This window comes from Urocampus carinirostris, chromosome 2, assembly GCF_059441175.1.
Source record: "Urocampus carinirostris isolate Australia breed hairy pipefish chromosome 2, RoL_Ucar_1.0, whole genome shotgun sequence".
Lineage (NCBI taxonomy): Eukaryota > Metazoa > Chordata > Actinopteri > Syngnathiformes > Syngnathidae > Urocampus > Urocampus carinirostris.
This window is the reverse complement of record NC_142350.1, coordinates 38522471-38542377: the sequence shown is the minus strand read 5'-3', so window position 1 is coordinate 38542377 and position 19907 is coordinate 38522471. Positions and strand designations below refer to the sequence as shown.

The following is a 19907-nucleotide window of genomic DNA, read 5'->3' as shown; positions in this document are numbered from 1 at the left end:
TTTGGCTTCTCGTAGAAGTGGGCACGTAAATTCTGCCTAGCTGGCAGGATGCACTATGGTGACTATTTTTGCACCAAATGCATATGTTGACCATTTTTTGCACTATGATGACTATTTTTGCACCAAATACACATTGCACAAACCATACGATACAAAACTGTATGTAACATCCTATATGCCGACATTTCTTGGGTAAATTTTGTGTAAATTATACCTATAACCTTATCCTCCTTGTTTTATAACCTTATCTTCTCTGTTCCTTTATCTTCTTGGGTTTTTTACCTCACTGTGAATTTGTGAAACTGGAGTGTCATGCCCAATTTTGTTGTCACAATACGTTAACCCATTTTGTAACAATGACAATAAAGGTATATTCTATTCTATTCTATGCAGCAGTGGTCAAGAGAGGTCCTAACAGTGTGCCTGCCACTCACACACTGGGCGTGCACTGCAGATTTGCTGAAGATGCTGTATGAAAGAAAAGAGCTGCACTATCTACGTGTAGAATTAGCGCTTTGATGGAATTAGTGGAGGAGTGAAGTATAGATCTCATGATGATAGTATCGATCCGCTCCAATTACTTGCTTAGTATCGATATTATCCATATTTGTCTCAAAAACATTCCCCCCGTTATTGATACTGCTCGTGGATTTCAGAACAAAGCAGCTTTTACTTAATGCTGCATTTCTGATTCAGATTCATTGTCAAAAAGCAATAAAACTTCAATTTTCTGGCTCTTTCTATCCCTGTGGTTTAGTGGTTTTGTGTATATGAATGGGAACCTAAAAGAACTGTAAATAGTGGCCCGATCACTAACTTGTTACATCTGCTGTGTTTTGCAAACATATGTTGGGAGTTGATTGTTGATTGATGACTAAAAAATGTTTGTTGTTCAGATTTTTGAGTGACTGTTTTCCTGCTATATCTCTCTTTCTAATTCTGTCCTCTAATCCCAACTGATAACAAAGAGGCGAGTCCGTCATTCCTCCCGGACATACACTCATTTATCCCCACCAGCTGTTTTTACAGCGTCTAGACATACATGCCTCTGCTGATAAAACAAGAGGACGCTTCAGCACGGTCATCAACTATGACGACACTCCGAGGAAACTGTTTTGATTGACTGTATTTGAACCTCATCTGTTTTCATTTTGAATCCCATCTTGGCACGACATTTTTTTCTGTTATTGTTGCGGTGGATGTCGTGCTGAGGCTACAGATAGCCATGCTCCGTTTGCAGTGTTTGTGTACACGACGTAAATGTGTACAGATTGAGACGTTAAGTGTTTGTGTGTAGGCTCTGCGTATGAGGGCAAAAAGTCTGTTTGTAAATACTGATGCTCGATCCCGAAAGGCAAGCGCCTGGTGACTCATTGTTTCCTGCAGCTGTGGCCGTAGCCCCAATCCCAGTTTGGGGCAGGGTTGGCTGAGAAATAATAAAGTTTCCTTTGATAGCAGGGAGCTATCACATTTCAAAAAATTCCCACATCCAATGTCATGTCCCAATTAGCTAACAGAGCATAACTTGGTCACACGTACGAAGCAAATGATAATTTATCACTCAGAAGAAAAAGACATTTGAGGTTAATTCACCCATAATCAGAGAGATGCAGAACAAAATGTGCCGAGGTCTGGGGAGCCGACGTGGCAGTATTAGCGAAGTTAAAAATGTTGATATTTTGTGGGAAAACCATTGCTCTCGATGCTCCCTGTTTGGTCAGCTGCAGTCGGTTTTCTGATCAGAGGAGCCCTGACATCACCAAATGAACTGAATCCAGATTCACAGACGAAGCTAGTGTGCTTTAGTTGACGGTTTGAGTAATATTTAGTACAGTATTGGACTTTGATTCTTCTTTAGTTTTATTCAAAAGCAGCATTTTGGTTGGCTGCTACTTTGGATGTTTCATGTTTGTATATAAGAGTCTTTTTTTCAAGGTCCACAAAGTTTTTCAGATTTTTTTTTTTTTTTTACTGAAATACTTCCAGTGAAGGATACAGTTCCACAAAGCCAAGAACTACAAAAGATTTATTTGTCTGTGTCCTTAAATCACCCAAACATAGCTAAGGGTTCCGTTTTCTTTGAAAAGTTCTTAAAAATAACCGAAGGTGAAAACCAAACTGACATAGCCAAAGACGTGCCACAACTATTTCCTTTTCCTGACAACAGATGGGCTTCAAATTCATAGTTAAAGCAAGACAGTTTTATCCAGGCAGACACGTGGTATGAATAATCACATCCAGATGAGAGATCTTTCTTAAAAAAATCAACATGCAAAATGTTCAACAATTGGTTAGGTGAAAAGTGAATGGTTTGGTTACATTCTTGATGTAGCCTTTGTTTATTCATGACTGATACTTTTGGCTAAAGATTAGATTTTGAAATAGATAAATTTGAATGAACAAAATGATTTAAGTTAATTTAACATTCATCTTATTTTAAATTGGAATAAATAAACAGCAGATTATTACCAATTCAGAAGGCCTTCAAGAGGTTTGTTTAATTTACATTTATTTATTTTTTATATAGACTGCCTTTGTGCATTAATGGTGTACTATATTACTATAGTTGTCATTAGCGTGTACGGAAACTGTTCAAATTAAAGAAACATGGCTTAATATGGGACTTAGTGTACCCAGTCATGGCTTTGTCAAATTGAAGAATGGAACAGGCCTTACTTTGCCTGGTCACATTTTTTAGCCAATCACTGCAATTAAACTAGCCTGTAGCTTGTGATTGAGAGCAAACTGCATAGTATTAATGATTAATTATAATATGGACTGATTCAAGACATCTGCTGCCAGATGTGGCAGAGCATCCCCAAAACTTATCTTCCTTCATGTTTGATTGCTAGGACAATTTCCTCGTTTGTAATGACTTACTTTAGTGTTTGAACATCAAGTTCTGTGTCTCATGAAAAAGCTCTAGCATTGACTTGTCAATCCACAAGACACACTCCTGAAATTATCTTTACTCCTTTCTACTACTGCATTTTTACAATTTTCAACCAAACATTTTGTTGTTATTTTTTTAATATTTGCAAACCCTGGTAATTAAACCCTATTTATCATCAATGGTTTTTTTTTCATGCAGGCAATAATCCGATTAGAAAAGGCACTATTGCCAGTATTGCAATCATGTATAGCCATGTAAACACATACTCAAATCTAATTAAGGTATTTGTCCGACTGCTAGTATCCCAATTGCAATGGTTTAGATTACTCACACATATTCAAGTAATCCGACTTTTAAGCAGGCGCAGTTCTTCCAATCGGGCTTTTCTTTTGCCTCAGAAGACTCTTATAGTACAGAGATGAATTATACCAGCAATCTTCGGTTTATGGACACTTGTTTTATTTTCTGCCCCCACTGCAAAAATGCTCTTGTCCAGTTTTATGGATGTCACAGTGTTATCCATCCATATATAGTGTAAATCTTTGCTTTTGGCAAGCCACTTACAAGGCCATATGACTGACTTGATCAACTGATAACATGCAACATGTAACATCAGGGCGAAAAGTCTGAAATGCAAAAAATAATCTGTAAAGTAATCTGAAAAATAAAAGTTATAAAACTTTTTCACTTTCACAAAATTATTTGAAACTAAAGATGAAAAATAAAAATGGTTTGCTTATTGAAATTAATTAACAAAGCGATTCAAATGTGTTGTTATCCCTACATTTCTATTCACTTTCGATATTCCCACAATGAACCATAGTGTGGAGAATAGGGCCAGATTGCTACAGAGACTTGAGAAGTCGTCTATTGTTGTCATCTGTGGTTACCACGGTATCAGACCAAATCGGATTTGCTTGTCATCATTCCTTGAGGATTAAAGGGAACTCCAGTGAGTGGACAATGATATGGACATAATAATAATAATAATAATAATAATAATTTCCTTTGTATTGTCATTCTTTGTAACAATGTACACAGAACGAAATGTCGATACACCTGACCCGTTGTAGCGAGCCGATGCAGCCGCAGCCAACAGAGGGCGCCGCCATTTTACCAATTAGGTATGACTCATACATGATGTTATGTATGATATGAAATGGACACAGATAATACAGAAAGGGAACTATAACTTGTAACTTTACCTGTTATTTAATTCTGATGCATTAATTGAGGACTTGATTTGTATGAGAAAAACCTGAAATATTGTGAGTATATAGTAAATATTCATCTCATCTCATCTCATCAGCTGCACCGCTTATCCTCAGTAGGGTCGCGGGGGTGCGGGAGCCCGTCCCAGCAATCATCGGGCATTGGGCAGGGGACATCCTGAACTGGTTGCCAGCCAGTCGCAGGGCACACGGGGACAGACAACTCACTCGCTCATTCACACCTACGGACAATTCGGACCGGCCAATTCACCTGAAACGCATGTTTTTTGGAATGTGGGAGGAAACCGGAGTGCCCGGAGGAAACCCACACAAGCATGGGGAGAACATACAAACTCCGCACAGTAAGGCCGGGAGCTGGATTTGAACCCACTTAGGAGGTTCCCACGACCTCAGAACTGTGCCGCACACGCGCTAACCACTGCTCCGCCGTGCTGCCCTATATAGTAAATATTGTAAATATTAAATAAAGAACCATCAAACCTCCTGTTTTGCTTTCTTATAAATTACATGAATAATATTCACCAAAAAACAACTTATTTATCATCCCAGAAGAGCATCTGAAATGTCTCAAACTGTCACTTTGGTACTTTTAGATGGAGTGCAAAGCTTTGTGGAAAAGAGCACCAGTGCTTAATTCATGTGACAATATTATAAAACACAAGTCAATCTTATCAAACATACTTGCTACTCGACACAGTTGCTGTTGTGCCGTTTTCTTCCAAGTAGGTCTGGTTGTGCACTGGGCTTTAGTTCCGTTGTATCTGCGCTATTTGATCGGACAGTGGCTGCTCTTTTGTCTGTAACTGACTTTTTAACCTTTTTCTGTTCTATTATCAAATGGAGAAACAGACCTAACAATCTTAATGTATGCTGCAGTTTTCACTGTATGTCTAATTATTTTTGACGTTATGTAATCTTCCCAACATTCCTTGCTCGATATAAATCGATCCCCGCATGGATAGATATGTAAAACGGCCTTCAAACGTTTGTATTATTTTGATGGACAAATTGTAGAACCGAAATGAAAGTAAAAATGATCCTGCCAATTGGCTGTTCTCAGCAACTGTTGTGCATTAGAAAAAAACAAAACAGGCTGTCTGGCGTCGTCGCCAAACGACCTTTTTGTAGCAAGGTGAGGTGTGTAAACGTTTTTTTTAAAAGGGACATTTAATACATGAGATTTGGTCCTACCGTTTAAGATGTTTGTAACCGTCTCCGCTCCAAATGACTTAGTTTGCTGGTTACAATAGCAACATAAACACCTCCATTGAGAGGTAAGTGGGGTCATAAATCCTTATCGGTAGACATTACGTTCAGCCAGAGGGGTCAAACACAAAGGCCATGCAATGTTTTCTCTCTCGACCTCTTGTAGAAAGAAAACCCTCCCTTTTTCCTCATTGAATAGAAAAGTGCTCCGGGGCAATCTCTGCCAAGCAGTAGATCAGTGCCAGGCTTCTCATACCTTTCCATGCTGACTGGCCAGTAAAATGTAGCTCCTGTATTTGAGCATTGATTGCGATTGTAAGGTTTTGGATGTGGAAACCCCCTATTGTTTTAGGATGAGGCCAATCACAAGGTCGTATTTGTTTTTGCGGGGAAAATGGCATTTCAACTTAAGAGCACAAATAAAGGGAACCATATGAGGTAAAATACCATCACTCGACAGACTTTATTTTGGATGCAGGATTCCGGCATTTTTTCCTGAATGACATCATTTTAATGGTTTCCCATAAAATGCTTCCCACCAATGTTTCCACTGTGCCCATGTTTGCAAAACCATATGAAATGAAATGAAATGATCTGCATTTATATAGCGCTTTTCAAGTCAAGACTTCCCAAAGCGCTTTACAGTGTGCTTCACATTTCCCAATAGCGGCCGTGCAGCCATGAAAGGCGCTAACCTGCATATTGGGGGTCTTAGGGGTTCAGTGTCTTACCCAAGGACACTTCGACATGTAACACGGAGGAGCCGGGATTCGAACTGGGATCCCTTGATCCCAAGACGAGCGCTCTACCCCCTGAGCCACTAAGTTTTTGTTTTAAAAGGAGATAGAGTTCATTTTAAGCATGATGTTATGATTTCCAGATTGTCTTAGCAGGAGTCACCACAGTAAATCAATCGCATGATTTGTTCGCCAAGGCTTTTAAAATGAATACTCTTCTAAAGTAACTTGACCATTTTATTTTCTGAGCTTTTGCACGGCTGAGTGATGAAGCACTGATCGAAACGCAAACTCACACAGGTTGCAGCTTGTACCACTTACACTACCAACATTATACGGCAAGTTGCTCAAGAATAGTTAAAAAGATACACACACACACACACACACACACACACACACACACACACACACACACACACACACACACACACACACACACACAACTACTTAGCTTAACTATTTAGCGCCTCCTAGTAATTAAAGAATGATTCATTAAAAACTATCTTCCTTAAAAAATAAGCAAAGATACATGAATTATATTATAAACGTGCATTTTTTGAAAAGTAATCGTGGGTCAAGAAATTAACATCTTACAGTGTTGGGCACGTTACTTTAAAAAAGTAATTATAGTTACTCACAAAAAGGAACTGATTTACTCTATAGTAAAGGTGACTAGTTACCAGGGAAAGTAACTATTTCCTTTAAAAATATATTGTATTTTAAAGAAAAAGTAATTAGTTAAATTACCGTGACTAAAAAAAAAAAAAAGTGCCGTTATTTATAACGCCGTTATTAACAACATTGTTTATTTTACATAACATTTGCCTCACCTAGAGGGAGCTGACATAATTCTCAGCCGACTTGCTGCTACAGGTATCCGTGAAACTCAAAATCTTGTAAGGCTTGGCAAAAAATAAAAAGAAAAATGGTACGGTTTGGTCAGTTTAAAAAAAGTTTGTGTGCTTCTTGTGATTTTCAAGCACTCGTTTTAGGTTGCACTTCGCAATCCAGCGGCATCTAGTGGTCAAAAAATACACAGTTTTTTAAACTTTTACTTTCCTCCTTTGTTTTGTTTTTTATTTTAAAATCAAATAGTTTTAATTGCACGGACTAGTATAAAAGGTTTACAGATTTTTTTTCACATCCAAGGTAACTGACCTGACTGTCTGTGAAGGATGGTGGACAATCTAAACTCCTTTCTTCTTTCTTTTTTTTTTAGGGTGAACAGACACAAACAGACAAACAAACAATCAAACAGATATATACATACATACTTAAATCCCAAACGCAAACAATACCACCCCCATCGCTTTGGTCCCGGTTGATAAAAAAGATGTTCACATATATAACGAAACGTGAGAAATATTAGATAGGAAATTATGTGACAATGTTGTGCGAGAGTAGTTCCCTAACAGCGGGAATATTGTGATAAGGAACCGACTCCTTTGGATCAAGTTAAACAAACAGTGGCACTTGGGAATTTACTGTAACTGTTTCCAGACTATAGTTGTTAAGGAGGTAGTATCCTGCTGTTTGGCCTCTGTGTGGTTGTGACAGATGGGAATGAAAAAGGTTGAGGTAGCTTGACGTTTTGTTTTTGAACATTTTCCCTTAAGTTACAAAAAAACTGAAGGAATTTTATCACTATCAAAGGACTTAAACCTTGATGTGTCTTGTTTAGCCATCTGGAGACTTAAATTAGCTTTTTTTGGTCGGATTAACAAAACATTTGAGTGGGAATGGATGGAGTCTGATGTTGACGGGTGGCTAAAACGGTTCGGCTTATAGAGTCTGGGAGATGATGGTGTGGGCATCGTCTCTGTTGGTAAGTGCTGCAGCCACTTAAGATGTGGTCTGAGGATGCACAGTGCAAGTGATCAAGGTAGTATTTGTTTTATCAGTTTTTTCCCCTGTGTGTTCTCACTAACTGAAGTCTGGAGGGTTTTCATTTTTGTCTGCAGTTAGTGACAGTCATTGCCTTCTATGCTTAGCCGGAAGCACGGCAATCGTGTAATTTGGGCCTGTCACTGCTCCGAATGAAAGAGGTCTGATTTGAACATCTGGCTCTGTAAAAAAACATAAATCCTTTTATTATAATTGAGGAAAGTTATAGCTCAGCACAGCATCTGTCTGCGTGAGGTTTTCTAACTACAGACTGGACTGAAGAAAGCTTCAGTGAAGTTTGTGATTAAGAGGTCATGCGCAACCTCCTTGCTGAGTCATACTAGACAAAATATTGTAATATGCAATTAATGATGCAATGAAAGACCTGTAGCGATCCGGCTGAGTGATAGTCCTTTACAAGACCTGTGCCACTTATTAGTTATTAAGACCATAAGCAAACCAAAATATTAATTTCAAAAAATGTTTACATTAATACATGGTTGGAGTTTCCATATACAAGTTTTGTTTTTGATTACTAAAATACAATGCTTTCTTTGAATTCAGTTAATGCAATTAACCCTGACACCTGTCTGAGATTAAGACTTTCGTATTGGCAATATAGACAGAAAATCATATAAAGTTCTGGTGTTTTGGATCTCTAAACTGTAATTATGATAGCAGCATTTGCCATGAATGCTGCCATCACGATTTAAACAAAAGTTGTTTACTGTCACGAGGCGTGGTGGGGTCGAAGGAGTGACCGGACCAGAACGGAGGCAGGAGGCAGGAAGAGAGAACTCAATTGCGCAACGATCCAAAAGGTTTATTCAACAAAATAAAAGTTGTCCAAAACTCTGGGACATGACGAAACAAACAGTTGATTCTTCCAACTCAACCAAACAGGACAAGGCATAACAGAACGGACAATGGTTTAAACTAAAACAGGACAAGGCATAACAGACCGGGAGTTTGTATATGTAATGAGCCCGCACCCGCAAAGCCCAAAATCCAGCCTTAAATAGCAGACACTCGATTAGTTGAACTGCTTCAGCTGGGTCCAGGGGGCGGGGCAGACCGGTCGCCAAGGCGACCATGACAGAGCCCCCCCTTTAAGGGACAGCTCCCGAGGTCCCAAAAAGAAAAAAAAAATTACTACCTCGAGTCGGACTGGCAGGCCGCAGAGTCGGAGTCGGACTGGCAGGCCGCGGAGTCGGAGTCGGACTGGCAGGCCGCGGAGTCGGAGTCGGACTGGCAGGCCGCGGAGTCGGACTGGCAGGCCGCGGAGTCGGAGTCGGACTGGCAGGCCGCGCAGTCGGAGTCGGACTGGCAGGCCACGGAGTTGGAGTCGGACTGGCAGGCCGCGGAGTCGGACTGGCACGCAGGGGAGACGGAATAGCAGGCAATCGGCACGGGAGTCGGGCAGGCAGGCATGAGAGTCGAACAGACAGGCGTCAATTCTTCCCGGGACCCCATTCGAGGCACAGCAATGGCCACGACGGGCGGGGCCGTGGTTCGAACGGGCAGGGAAGGTTACCTCTGCTTGCCAAACGGCGTCCTCCAGCTCTCCCCAAATCGCGCAGGGATCGTTCGCTGAGTTCAAATGTTGGCGGGCTCATTCTGTCACGAGGCGTGGTGGGGTTGAAGGAGTGATCGGACCAGAACGGAGGCAGGAGCCAGGAAGAGAGAACTCAATTGCGCAACGATCCAAAAGGTTTATTCAACAAAATAAAAGTTGTCCAAAACTCTGGGACATGACGAAACAAACAGTTGATTCTTCCAACTCAACCAAACAGGACAAGGCATAACAGAACGGACAATGGTTTAAACTAAAACAGGACAAGGCATAACAGACCAGGAGTTTTGTATATGTAATGAGCCCGCACCCGCAAAGCCCAAAATCCAGCCTTAAATAGCAGACACTCGATTAGTTGAACTGCTTCAGCTGGGTCCAGGGGGCGGGGCAGACCGGTCGCCAAGGCGACCATGACAGTTTACCATGTATCCTCTACTTAAAACATGTTGTAACATACAAATGTTCTGGGAGTGTCACCTTATTTTTGGATTAAGTGATTATTACAAATGTTTAACATATATGAGTCAACATTGTGTAAACTGTCTAGTCTTTTCCTTACTGTCTGGCCTGGCTCATCTTGTGGACTATATTTTTTTGTGGACGGGTGCTTGGAATTTTAAAAACACGTCTTTTGTCATTTTTGTAGTTTATTTAGTCAACATCTTTGTTAAGTGTTTCAAATACAACGCATCTTGACTGTGTATTGTCTGGTAGTGCCCTTGTAACATCTATTGCAGCTTTATGGGGAGTAACCTTTTGTGCGACCACTTCTCAAGGTTTTCTTGAGTTTCCTTAACTGTGTTAACTGAGTTTTTCCTTGTCGTCATTTAGGTTTCAGATAAGGGTATGTTGTAATGGTGGCCTAAGCAAACTTTCTATACTTTTGTGATTTAGAGCTACACACGCTGCCCTCCTTACAAACGAGATAGGTTCCGGACGATTGTTCGTAAGTTAAATTTTTTTGTAAGTTGCTTCAGTGCTCTATTTTGTATGTTTAAGGTTTATATATGTACAGTGCATCCGGAAAGTATTCACAGCGCTTCACTTTTTCCACATTTTGTTATGTTACAGCCTCATTCCAAATTGTATTACTTTAATCTCTTATCTCAAAATTCTACACAAAATACTCCATTATGACAATGTGAAAACGTTTTTTTTTTACTTTTTTTGAATTTATTAAAAATAGAAAACTAAGAAATCACATTTACATAAGTATTCACAGCCTTTGCTTAATACTTTGTTGATCCACCTTTGGCAGCAAATACAGCCTCAAGTCTTTTTGAATATGATCCCACAAGTTTAGCACACCTATCTTTAGGCAGTTTTGCCCAATCTTCTTTGCAATAAGTCTCAAGCTCAATCAGGTTGGATGGGAGACATTTGTGCACAGCCATTTTCAGATCTCTCCAGAGATGTTCGATCGGATTCAAGTCTGGACTCTGGCTGGGCCACTCCAGGACATTCACAGAGTGGTTCTGAAGCCAATCTTTTGAGATCTTGGCTGTGTGCTTTGGGTCGTTGTCCTGCTGAAAAATGAACCTTCTCCCCAGCCTGAGGTCAAGAGCGCTCTGGAGCAGGTTTTCATCCAGGATATCTCTATATATTGCCGCATTCATTTTTTCTTCTATCCTGACTAGTCTGCCAGTTCCTGCTGCTGAAAAACATCCCCACTGCATGATGCTGCCGACACCATGCTTCACTGTTGGGATGGTATTGGCCTGGTGATCAGCGGTGCCTGGTTTCCTCCAAACATGGCGCCTGGCATTCACACCAAAGAGTTCAATCTTTGTCTCATCAGACCAGAGAATTTTGTTTCTCATGGTCTGAGAGTCATTCAGTTGCTTTTTGGCAAATTCCAGATGTGCTTCCATGTTCTTTTTACTAAGGAGTGGCTTTCGTCTGGCCACTCTACCATACAGGCCTGATTGGTGGATTGCTGCAGAGATGGTTGTCCTTCTGGAAGGCTCTCCTCTCTCCACAGAGGAACGCTGGAGCTCTGACAGAGTGACCATCTGGTTCTTGGTCACCTCCCTGACTAAGGCCCTTCTTCCCCGATCGCTCAGTTTAGAAGGCCGGCCAGCTCTAGGAAGAGTCCTGGTGGTTCCAAATGTCTTCCATTTACGAATAATGGAGGCCACTGTGCTCATTGGGACCTTCAAAGCAGCAGAAATTTTTCTGTATGCATCCCCAGATTTGTGCCTCAAGACAATCCTGTCTCGCAGGTCTACAGACAGTTTTTTTGACTTCATGCTTGGTGTTTGTGCTCTGACATGCACACTCAACTGTGGGACATTATATAGAAAGGTGTGTGCCTTTCCAAATCATGTCCGATCAACTGAATTTCATGCAGGTGGACTCCAATTAAGCTGTAGAAAGATCTCAAGGATGATCAGTGGAAACAAGATGCACCTGAGCTCAATTTTGAGCTTCATGGCAAAGGCTGTGAATACTTATGTAAATGTGATTTCTTAGTTTTCGATTTTTAATAAATTCAAAAAAAGTAAAAAAAATATTGTCATAATGGAGTATTTTGTGTAGAATTTTGAGATATGTATGTATGTTTAAGGCTTGTATAAGTAACCTATATGTTTTTTTACTAAAAAATTACTATTTAATAAAATAATATGCTCTATAAAGATAGATAAAGTGAGGCTTAACTTACTTTTGGAAGATGGGCTTCAAGAGGTCTTCCTCAGCAGTAGAGGCTGGAATAAAAAGCAATCCAACAATTTTCTCAACCGCATCAAGCTTTCTTATTCCACTTTAATTTCAAAAGTAACAGCTCGCCTCTTCTTTACCCTTTACACAAACCATATTGAATGGATGCATGAGATATTTAACACAAAAAAACCGTCAAAGTTCTTAGCGGGCTAGAGATACAGTACAGTATACGTAGTATGTTTACAAACGAATGAGGAAGAGAAAGTGGATTTCATTTCTTCCGGGTGGAGTCTGGGCGACCTCTATTAGCACCACACGCCTGTAGTGGCAGAAAGAAGCACTACAGGAATGTCCTGTATTCAGAAAAAGGTGCACACAATACAAAATCTAACTTACAGCAATGTCTGGATATTTTTCGAAATCCCGAAAAAAATGTTCGTATCTACCGTTTTCCGAAAGTCAAATGGTTGAAAGTAGGCGACGTCTTCATACAAGTAAATGTAACTTGACCTAAAATGACCAAAAAGTCGCTACTTTCTAGATTTGCCCAAACCAGGTCTATCACTGGGGCAGTCTGTTTAAAGTGATTTTACTGGATTGGATCGAAAAATAGGCATATCTTGCCGCTCCTGATAATTATAGTGCAGTTGGTCATATTGTTTGAAAAAAATATGAAATATTTTAAAAGCACATCAATAACCATGTATCCCAACACTGGTGGCGTTGCATTCATGTTAAAAAAAAACAAGACGAGAAGACTCGGCTACATGTTTTATATGCTTCTTTGATGCGTTCCTAGTAAAATGTTACGGGTGCATTCTAAGATGCCCCCTGCCAAGTCTGCCAAGCCCCGAAAATTGAGAAAACTTTATGAAGTGGTTGGGAAGTGTGAATTCTGGTCTTCTATGCTTGGGTGGCTTTCATCTAAATCTAGCTGCAGAAGAAAATTGATTACTATTGGGGTTTTGTAATGTTTGATTAAGTTTTGGCAAATCGATAGACTTCATCAGAAGAATGATGCATCCTGCTGTTGTTTTGTAATTTTTAAAAACCTTTATACCTAGACTTTAAGTAACATCAAGTAAACAACATAATAAAACACACATTCACACATTTGGGTGGTAGCCAGGTTTACAGCAAGGATCTGTGATCTCCCTGCCCAACTTTGCCTCACACGTTTAAGTCTGTTTGCAATTTGCTGTAAACCTATTCATTTTGGTCTCCTGAATTCACTCCAAAGTAAGTTTCCATTTCCATCTCCAGAAAGCAAGTCGGCCTTCTGCCTGCCGAATCCAAACTGTTTTCTTGACTATAACAGTGCATTTGAAGTTTAGCCCACCTGCAAAAATGCATCAATAAATAAGCACATACTGTACACAAAAATAGACAGCTTTTATTGTGCTTGGTCTGTGGCTGTATGCTTGTGTTAGTCCTAAGTGGTTATAAATGAGTTTTTTTTCTGCATGTTTAAAGGGCATGGCATTCTCCCTGGAGGAGCGTCTGCAGCTGGGGATCCATGGCCTGCTTCCTCCTTGCTTCATTACTCAGGACCTCCAGCTGCTCAGAGTGCTTAAGAACTATGAAATGAAGAAAGATGACCTGGATAAGTAAGCCCCAAACACAATGCGAACACTCCTTAGTGAGTTACAACACTTGTGTGCTGCTTTATTTATTTTGTTTCTGGAATTTTGATAGATTTCCCAGGGGATTGCACATCGTCTCCGTGAGATCATATCTGGATAGTTTTTGTCTTTAACATTAAATATTTCATTAAACACTTGCCTTGTAACTCAGTCCTAAGGCAAAAAAATCCATGTCCTCCCTTTTCCTTCCCATGAGTGTTTTTCTAAACCCGTTAAACATAACATTTAACATCAGTTATGTTGAGTGTGCGTCATTCCTAATCCATGTGTACATACAAAAGTAAGAGTTGTTTGGGCCCATAAGGAGCTCCAAAATTAACAATCAACTGACCGGGTCAATGCTTTAAATCAAGAGGCATGTACTTGATATTATCTACATGCGAAATTTCCTCCTTTTCTGGGCCCCGGCACTTTATCAAACATTCCACCATTAATATTTTTTTTGTGAGAAAGACTTTCATAAAAACTGGTGTTTTACTTTAACTTCAACATTGTAGTGTCAATATCTCAGACAGGCTATTTGGGTCTTATCTTGATTCCAATGCTCTAAAAACAGCAACAAAATTCAGTTTGTGGATCTAACGCATTCCATTTTTGGATTGTGTTGCCATCTTTTTGTTGTTGTTGTTGTTGTTATTGCTTAGTCTAATTGAGTCTTCATATACTATTTATTTCATCAATGTAATCAGTATTTTTGAATTAATAATAAATGTAATGCAATATAATAACAGCAAATTGCATGCTCAACTATTTTGTGGGCAAGTGAAGGGGGGTGTGCTTTTGCATAACACATATTTCTTCAGAAAAGCGTCAATTTAAAAAACTAGTTACCATTTGTAAGTTTTACAGCAGGGGCCACCAACTTGTTAAAGCTGAGAAATACTATTCTAACTATGATTGGTTCGAATAAGTACAACATTTTTAGGCAATTCTAGAGTGACAAAGTATCATAATATTACTTTGTTGTTACTATGTTATTATTATGGTATTTCCCTGTTGTAATGATTACAATTGGGGTTAAATAAGCTCAGGCAGCCACTGAAAAATCTGCCTTGTATATGTGAATGATTTCTCATGCTATTTAGAAATTAAATTCCCCAGAAAATAATGACCCATCACTCGTGTGCTAACTTCAGGTGTTCTTGGGAGCTACCTGGTGCCTGGGAGCACAACATTGGTGACCCTTAATATACAGTACAGTATTTGTTTTTACCTTCATAGGGACGATTGTAAATACATTTACTAGACATTTGCAGAGATCATTACTGCTTACAATGAAAAAAACATTCTCAGTGTAAAGAGGAAATGTTTTGCTGTGTAAGATCAGATGGAAACCGACGTGTCATCAGATAATTAGGAAATGGCTTGCAAAATGCCTGATAACTCATATATTCTGCAACCCTCCACATACACTACTTACACATAGATAATAAGTACTCTGGTTCCAAAAATGCTTTGATTCGCCAACCTTTTAGGGATGGAACAATCATGTAACTCTGGACCTCAGAACCAAATAAAAAGAGACAAATAAGACAATTGTTTGAAAAAGAGGCGGATAATTGAATTGTGCAGTCCTCCATCCTCCACGAGAGCTGGCAATCTGAGTGTTTTCTCTCATTATTTAAAGCATACAAAATCTGAACCTGAAAACCATTGTAAATTCTCCATTCAGAGTGTACAAAATAGTTTCCCAGTGAACTTTGATGCCAGCTGACATTTTTGGAGTTCTTGCAATTTGTGGGAGAGGGCAAAGGGGCAGGAACTCCAGCACAACCTAACACTGTAGCTGAGTTCACTTCTCCATCTAGAACAGGTGGTGGCCATCCTTTTTTTCACAAGGGAAAAGTGTATTAGACAATACAGAGTCTTCAATCCAATACTTTAGCAATACATGGCAAAACTAATTGACACTTCGGACAAGGTTGGCACCAAAGCAACAACATTTTTTTTATAAATAGTACATTTTTACCATTATATGTACTGTGAATACATTTTCACCATTTTCATTTGGCGGGCTGGATTGATACTGTAAGCCTGACGGGCCAAAGGTGTTTGGTCACCTCTGATCTAGAATCTAGATAAAACATGTTAAATTCAAAACTAATAGGTAGCCCAAGGCTCTGCTTATTGAAATACTGTATTTAAAATTGGTTTCCCAGTAGTCATATCAGAAACAAACACAAACAAAAAAATCTGAAACTGTGTAGACAAACTTTTTAAATACAGTACTTGTGCTAAAATGAGTTGATAAACTTTTGGGCTGTCTGTAAAGTCAAATAACAAAAAAAGTAAATACAGCTTTATGAAGTCATCACATTTTATTATGCCAGAATGCAATGCTTAACCCAGTGTTCTCAAACTCAGTTTATCTGGGCGCTGCCGGAGCTAAGGTCTGATTAAGGTTGGACCACACTGGGTTTTCCACTATTCTCAAAATTCCTTCATTTTTCCACAAAATAGCAAAAAGTAAAAAACAAATATTAAGAAAAAAAACAAAAAAAAAAACAATAATAAACAAATAAAGTCGTAAGGAACCAAATATGTAAGTAAAATAAATTGTTAGTGCTCAGATTCAAAAAGTCTTTATCCTGTAACTTTCTGAACATAAATGGAACTTTTAAAATGAACTATTCTGAACATTTACAAGCCACTTGTTTTCACTATGGTCAGGAAGGTGCTGGAGTCTATTAAAGAAGAGATCTTTTCTTCCTCATGCCATGAGGCTCTTTAACTCCACCCGGCAGAGTAAAGGCCCACATTAAACCACACCACCTACATTGGATATTACCGAATCTTACTGCAATATGTATTCTGTGTAGCACTATTTAGTTACTCTATATAACACGCTACAGTGGGCATTTGCACGTCACACTGGGTATTTGTATATTGTATTCTTTTGGCTTTATTATTGTACTGTTCTCAGCTCAGGGATGCTGCTGGAAATGTGAATTTCCCTTCGGGGATGAATAAAGTATCTATCTACTATCTATCTATTAAAGCTGTCTTTAGGCAGTGGGCAGGGGACACCCTTGACTGGTTGGCAGTAGTTGCAGGGCACATGGAAACAGAAAACCATTCCCATGCTTACTTATTCTTAAGGATAATTTGGACCTGCCAATCAACCTGCCATGTTTTTGTAATGCGGGACGAAACCGGAGAGCCCGAAAAAATCCACTCAGCCATTGGAAGAACATGCAAACTCAACCAAGGGAGTCCATTAGTCTTAAGGGAGACATGTAAACCAGCCTTTTATAATCAATTTTAGGATTATATTAAAGACAGACTACTGTGCTGTATGATGACATGAAAGTAACAAAGGCAGTGACATTGTGTTTTTATCACCAAAGTCAATCAGATAAAAAATGTCACTGAAAGTTGCATCCACAGTCCCTCAAGCCTCAGGTCAACAACAGTCACAATCTCCTCCCCTGTCCTACCTCATGCGGTGCCTTATTACGCATTTTGATTTAAATCGTTAAATTGCAAAAAATCATTATGATATTGTGCAGGGCAGAAGTACACTGATTTACACGTTGTTGTTTCTCCCACGTCTCACTTTTGCGTGCCTACACGTACTGTCAAGGGTAGCAGCCAGCTAAATAAACTGACTTTGAAATATCCCATTTAAAGCATACTGCAGACTGAAATGAAGATTTATTTTTTTCCTGATCTATATTTGCCGCTGCATTTTCAAGTTAATTGGTCCCAATTGTAAGCCCTGCCAAACTCATATACACTGAAGTAGCACCCTTATCGAACTTGTGCAGGCCAAACTAACACCATAGCTTTATATCAAAGCCAAGGCCTCAAATAATCGTCCCGCAGGCTGCAACTGGCCCACGGCTCTCTCCTTTGAGACACCTTGCTTGGTCCAAATTCAGATTTCTGCTCAGATGTGACATTTTTGGCAGTACAAGCTATAAAAAGCAAATGTATTCTGTCTTTCCACAATTGGATACAGGCCACTTAAACATGTGGCTCTTAATCTAATACAGTTTATACAGTTTTACAATAAGACCTCAGTCCTAACAGTCAAAAGGGAGTTCATGCAACCATAACGTCATCTTGTCTTTTTCAAAACTAAAACCCAAAACAACAAAAATAAGATAGAGGATGGAGGCATCTACGTACAGTATCTCTATATGTGTCAATAACCAAGCAAGTGTTCTTTCAATTGTAGAAAACTTTCAGTAGCTGGTGTCATGCATGTTAGTGTATGAAATACGATGTTAGTGTCTCATCTCATCTCATTAGCCGTACCGCTTATCCTCATTAGGGTCGCGGGGGGGGGCTGGAGCCCATCCCAGCCATCTCCGGGCAGTAGGCAGGGGACACCCAGAACTGGTTGCCAGCCAATCGCAGGGCACACAGGGACAGACAACTCATTCGCTCATTCACACCTATGGACAATTTGGACCGGCCAATTCACCTGAAATGCATGTTTTTGGAATGTGGGAGGAAACCGGAGTGCCCGGAGGAAACCCACGCAAGCACGGGGAGAACATACAAACTCCGCACAGGAAGTCTGGAGCTGGATTTGAACCCACGACAGGTTCCCATGACATGAACTGTGCCGCACAAGCGCTAGCCACCGCGCCGCCGTGCTGCCACGATGTTAGTGTATGAAAACAATAATACATGTGAACCAAAACATATGTGATAAATTACAAATGACAGAAAATAATGTGTTGGTCCAAAAATGAAATCATTTCTCAATATCAGCCTTTACAATCCCAGCATCGTGCAGCTGCTACCGCTTAATATATAGCAGGATGGGTGTGGAATCCTTTCATCCGCAAAACAAGAGCCGCCTTGTGTTCCACAACTCATGGAAACAGTTCTGATTAGGAATAACAATTTTTGCCATGTTCAGCCTAATTTGGCTCAGATGCAACTCTTGCTTTATTAGTCAAAGAACTCCAACAAAAAGGAGCTTGTTTTCTCAAAATGCAAGCACTTATTGTAAAGACATCTGATTCCTTTCATGTGGTTTTGTTTTTCTCTGTCTATTTTGCTTTTCTTACTTTCTCACTGGTTTTCCTCCTTGTAATTTCTGCCCAGCAGTTCAGCCCTATCAATAGTACTTGTTGTGTCATTGAATGGGATATCTGACCTTTAAAAAAACTTTGACCGGTGACTTTCAAGACTTTAAATACTAATATGTTGTCTTTTCCACTGTGTTAATCTTCTGTCATTCCCAGATATATTTTTCTGATGGGACTCCAGGATCGCAGCGAGAAGCTCTTCTATCGTGTGCTTTTATCCGACATCGAAAGGTTCATGCCTATTATTTATACCCCTACCGTTGGCCTTGCTTGCCAGCAGTATGGCCTGATATTTCGAAGACCAAGGTAATGCACACATAAATACAACATAGACACTCAATACATTTATGGGGATTTGAAGTACCAGAGTACAGAATGTTTAAGTTCTAAAAATAGCAAAACTATATGATATGGCTGATAATTTCCTTGTTTCTGTTTTATCTATTTAGGCAAGGCACAAAAAAATATTCTAGTACGTCTAAAAGTGCTTGGTAATTGCACACGCTGAAAAGGGAGTCACAAGCCAGGAGATGCGGTCACGTGTAAAATGGTTACAAATTCCGTACAGCTCGCTTAAACTCTTCAACCTCGAAGTATGAAATCCTCTTTTGACATTTTCTTTGAAGTGTTCTTTACATATTACATATTTTGTGTGTCAAAATGCACATCAGCGGCTATTACCTAAACAGCAATCTTCCTGTAGGTGTGCAAACCCGTTTTCCCATCAGACCACCATCACAGTGCAGATTAGATCTGTAGTCACTGAAAGTCAAGTAAAAAGGCGTTCTGTGCAAAAACTGCAGCCTTTTCTTGTAATGCCTGACCTAACCAGTTAATCTGCTTCACAGAATCTAAACACTCCGAACCGAAGGCCAAAGTTTAAGCTATAAAGCATGAAAACACTGTAGATTCACTGATCTTTAGATGGGACAGAAAGTGGAGCGAGAAAGGCACCGTTCATTTATCAGAAGATTAGCTGACTTTTATTGGTTTGAACACATTAATCTTACTTCATTTATTTCTTACTCAACAC

General features: G+C 39.6%; 1 protein-coding gene across 3 annotated transcripts in view; it reads left to right on the top strand.

Annotated features, from left to right (window-relative positions):
• me1 (malic enzyme 1, NADP(+)-dependent, cytosolic) overlaps nt 1-19907 on the top strand; it is an 89884-nt gene that overhangs the window by 16277 nt on the left and 53700 nt on the right. For all 3 annotated transcript variants that reach the window (XM_088326454.1, XM_088326455.1, XM_088326457.1), the window contains 2 exons: nt 13660-13793; nt 19031-19180. In XM_088326454.1, coding sequence (XP_088182580.1) covers nt 13660-13793; nt 19031-19180 — 284 coding nt within the window. The remainder of the gene's footprint in view (nt 1-13659; nt 13794-19030; nt 19181-19907) is intronic.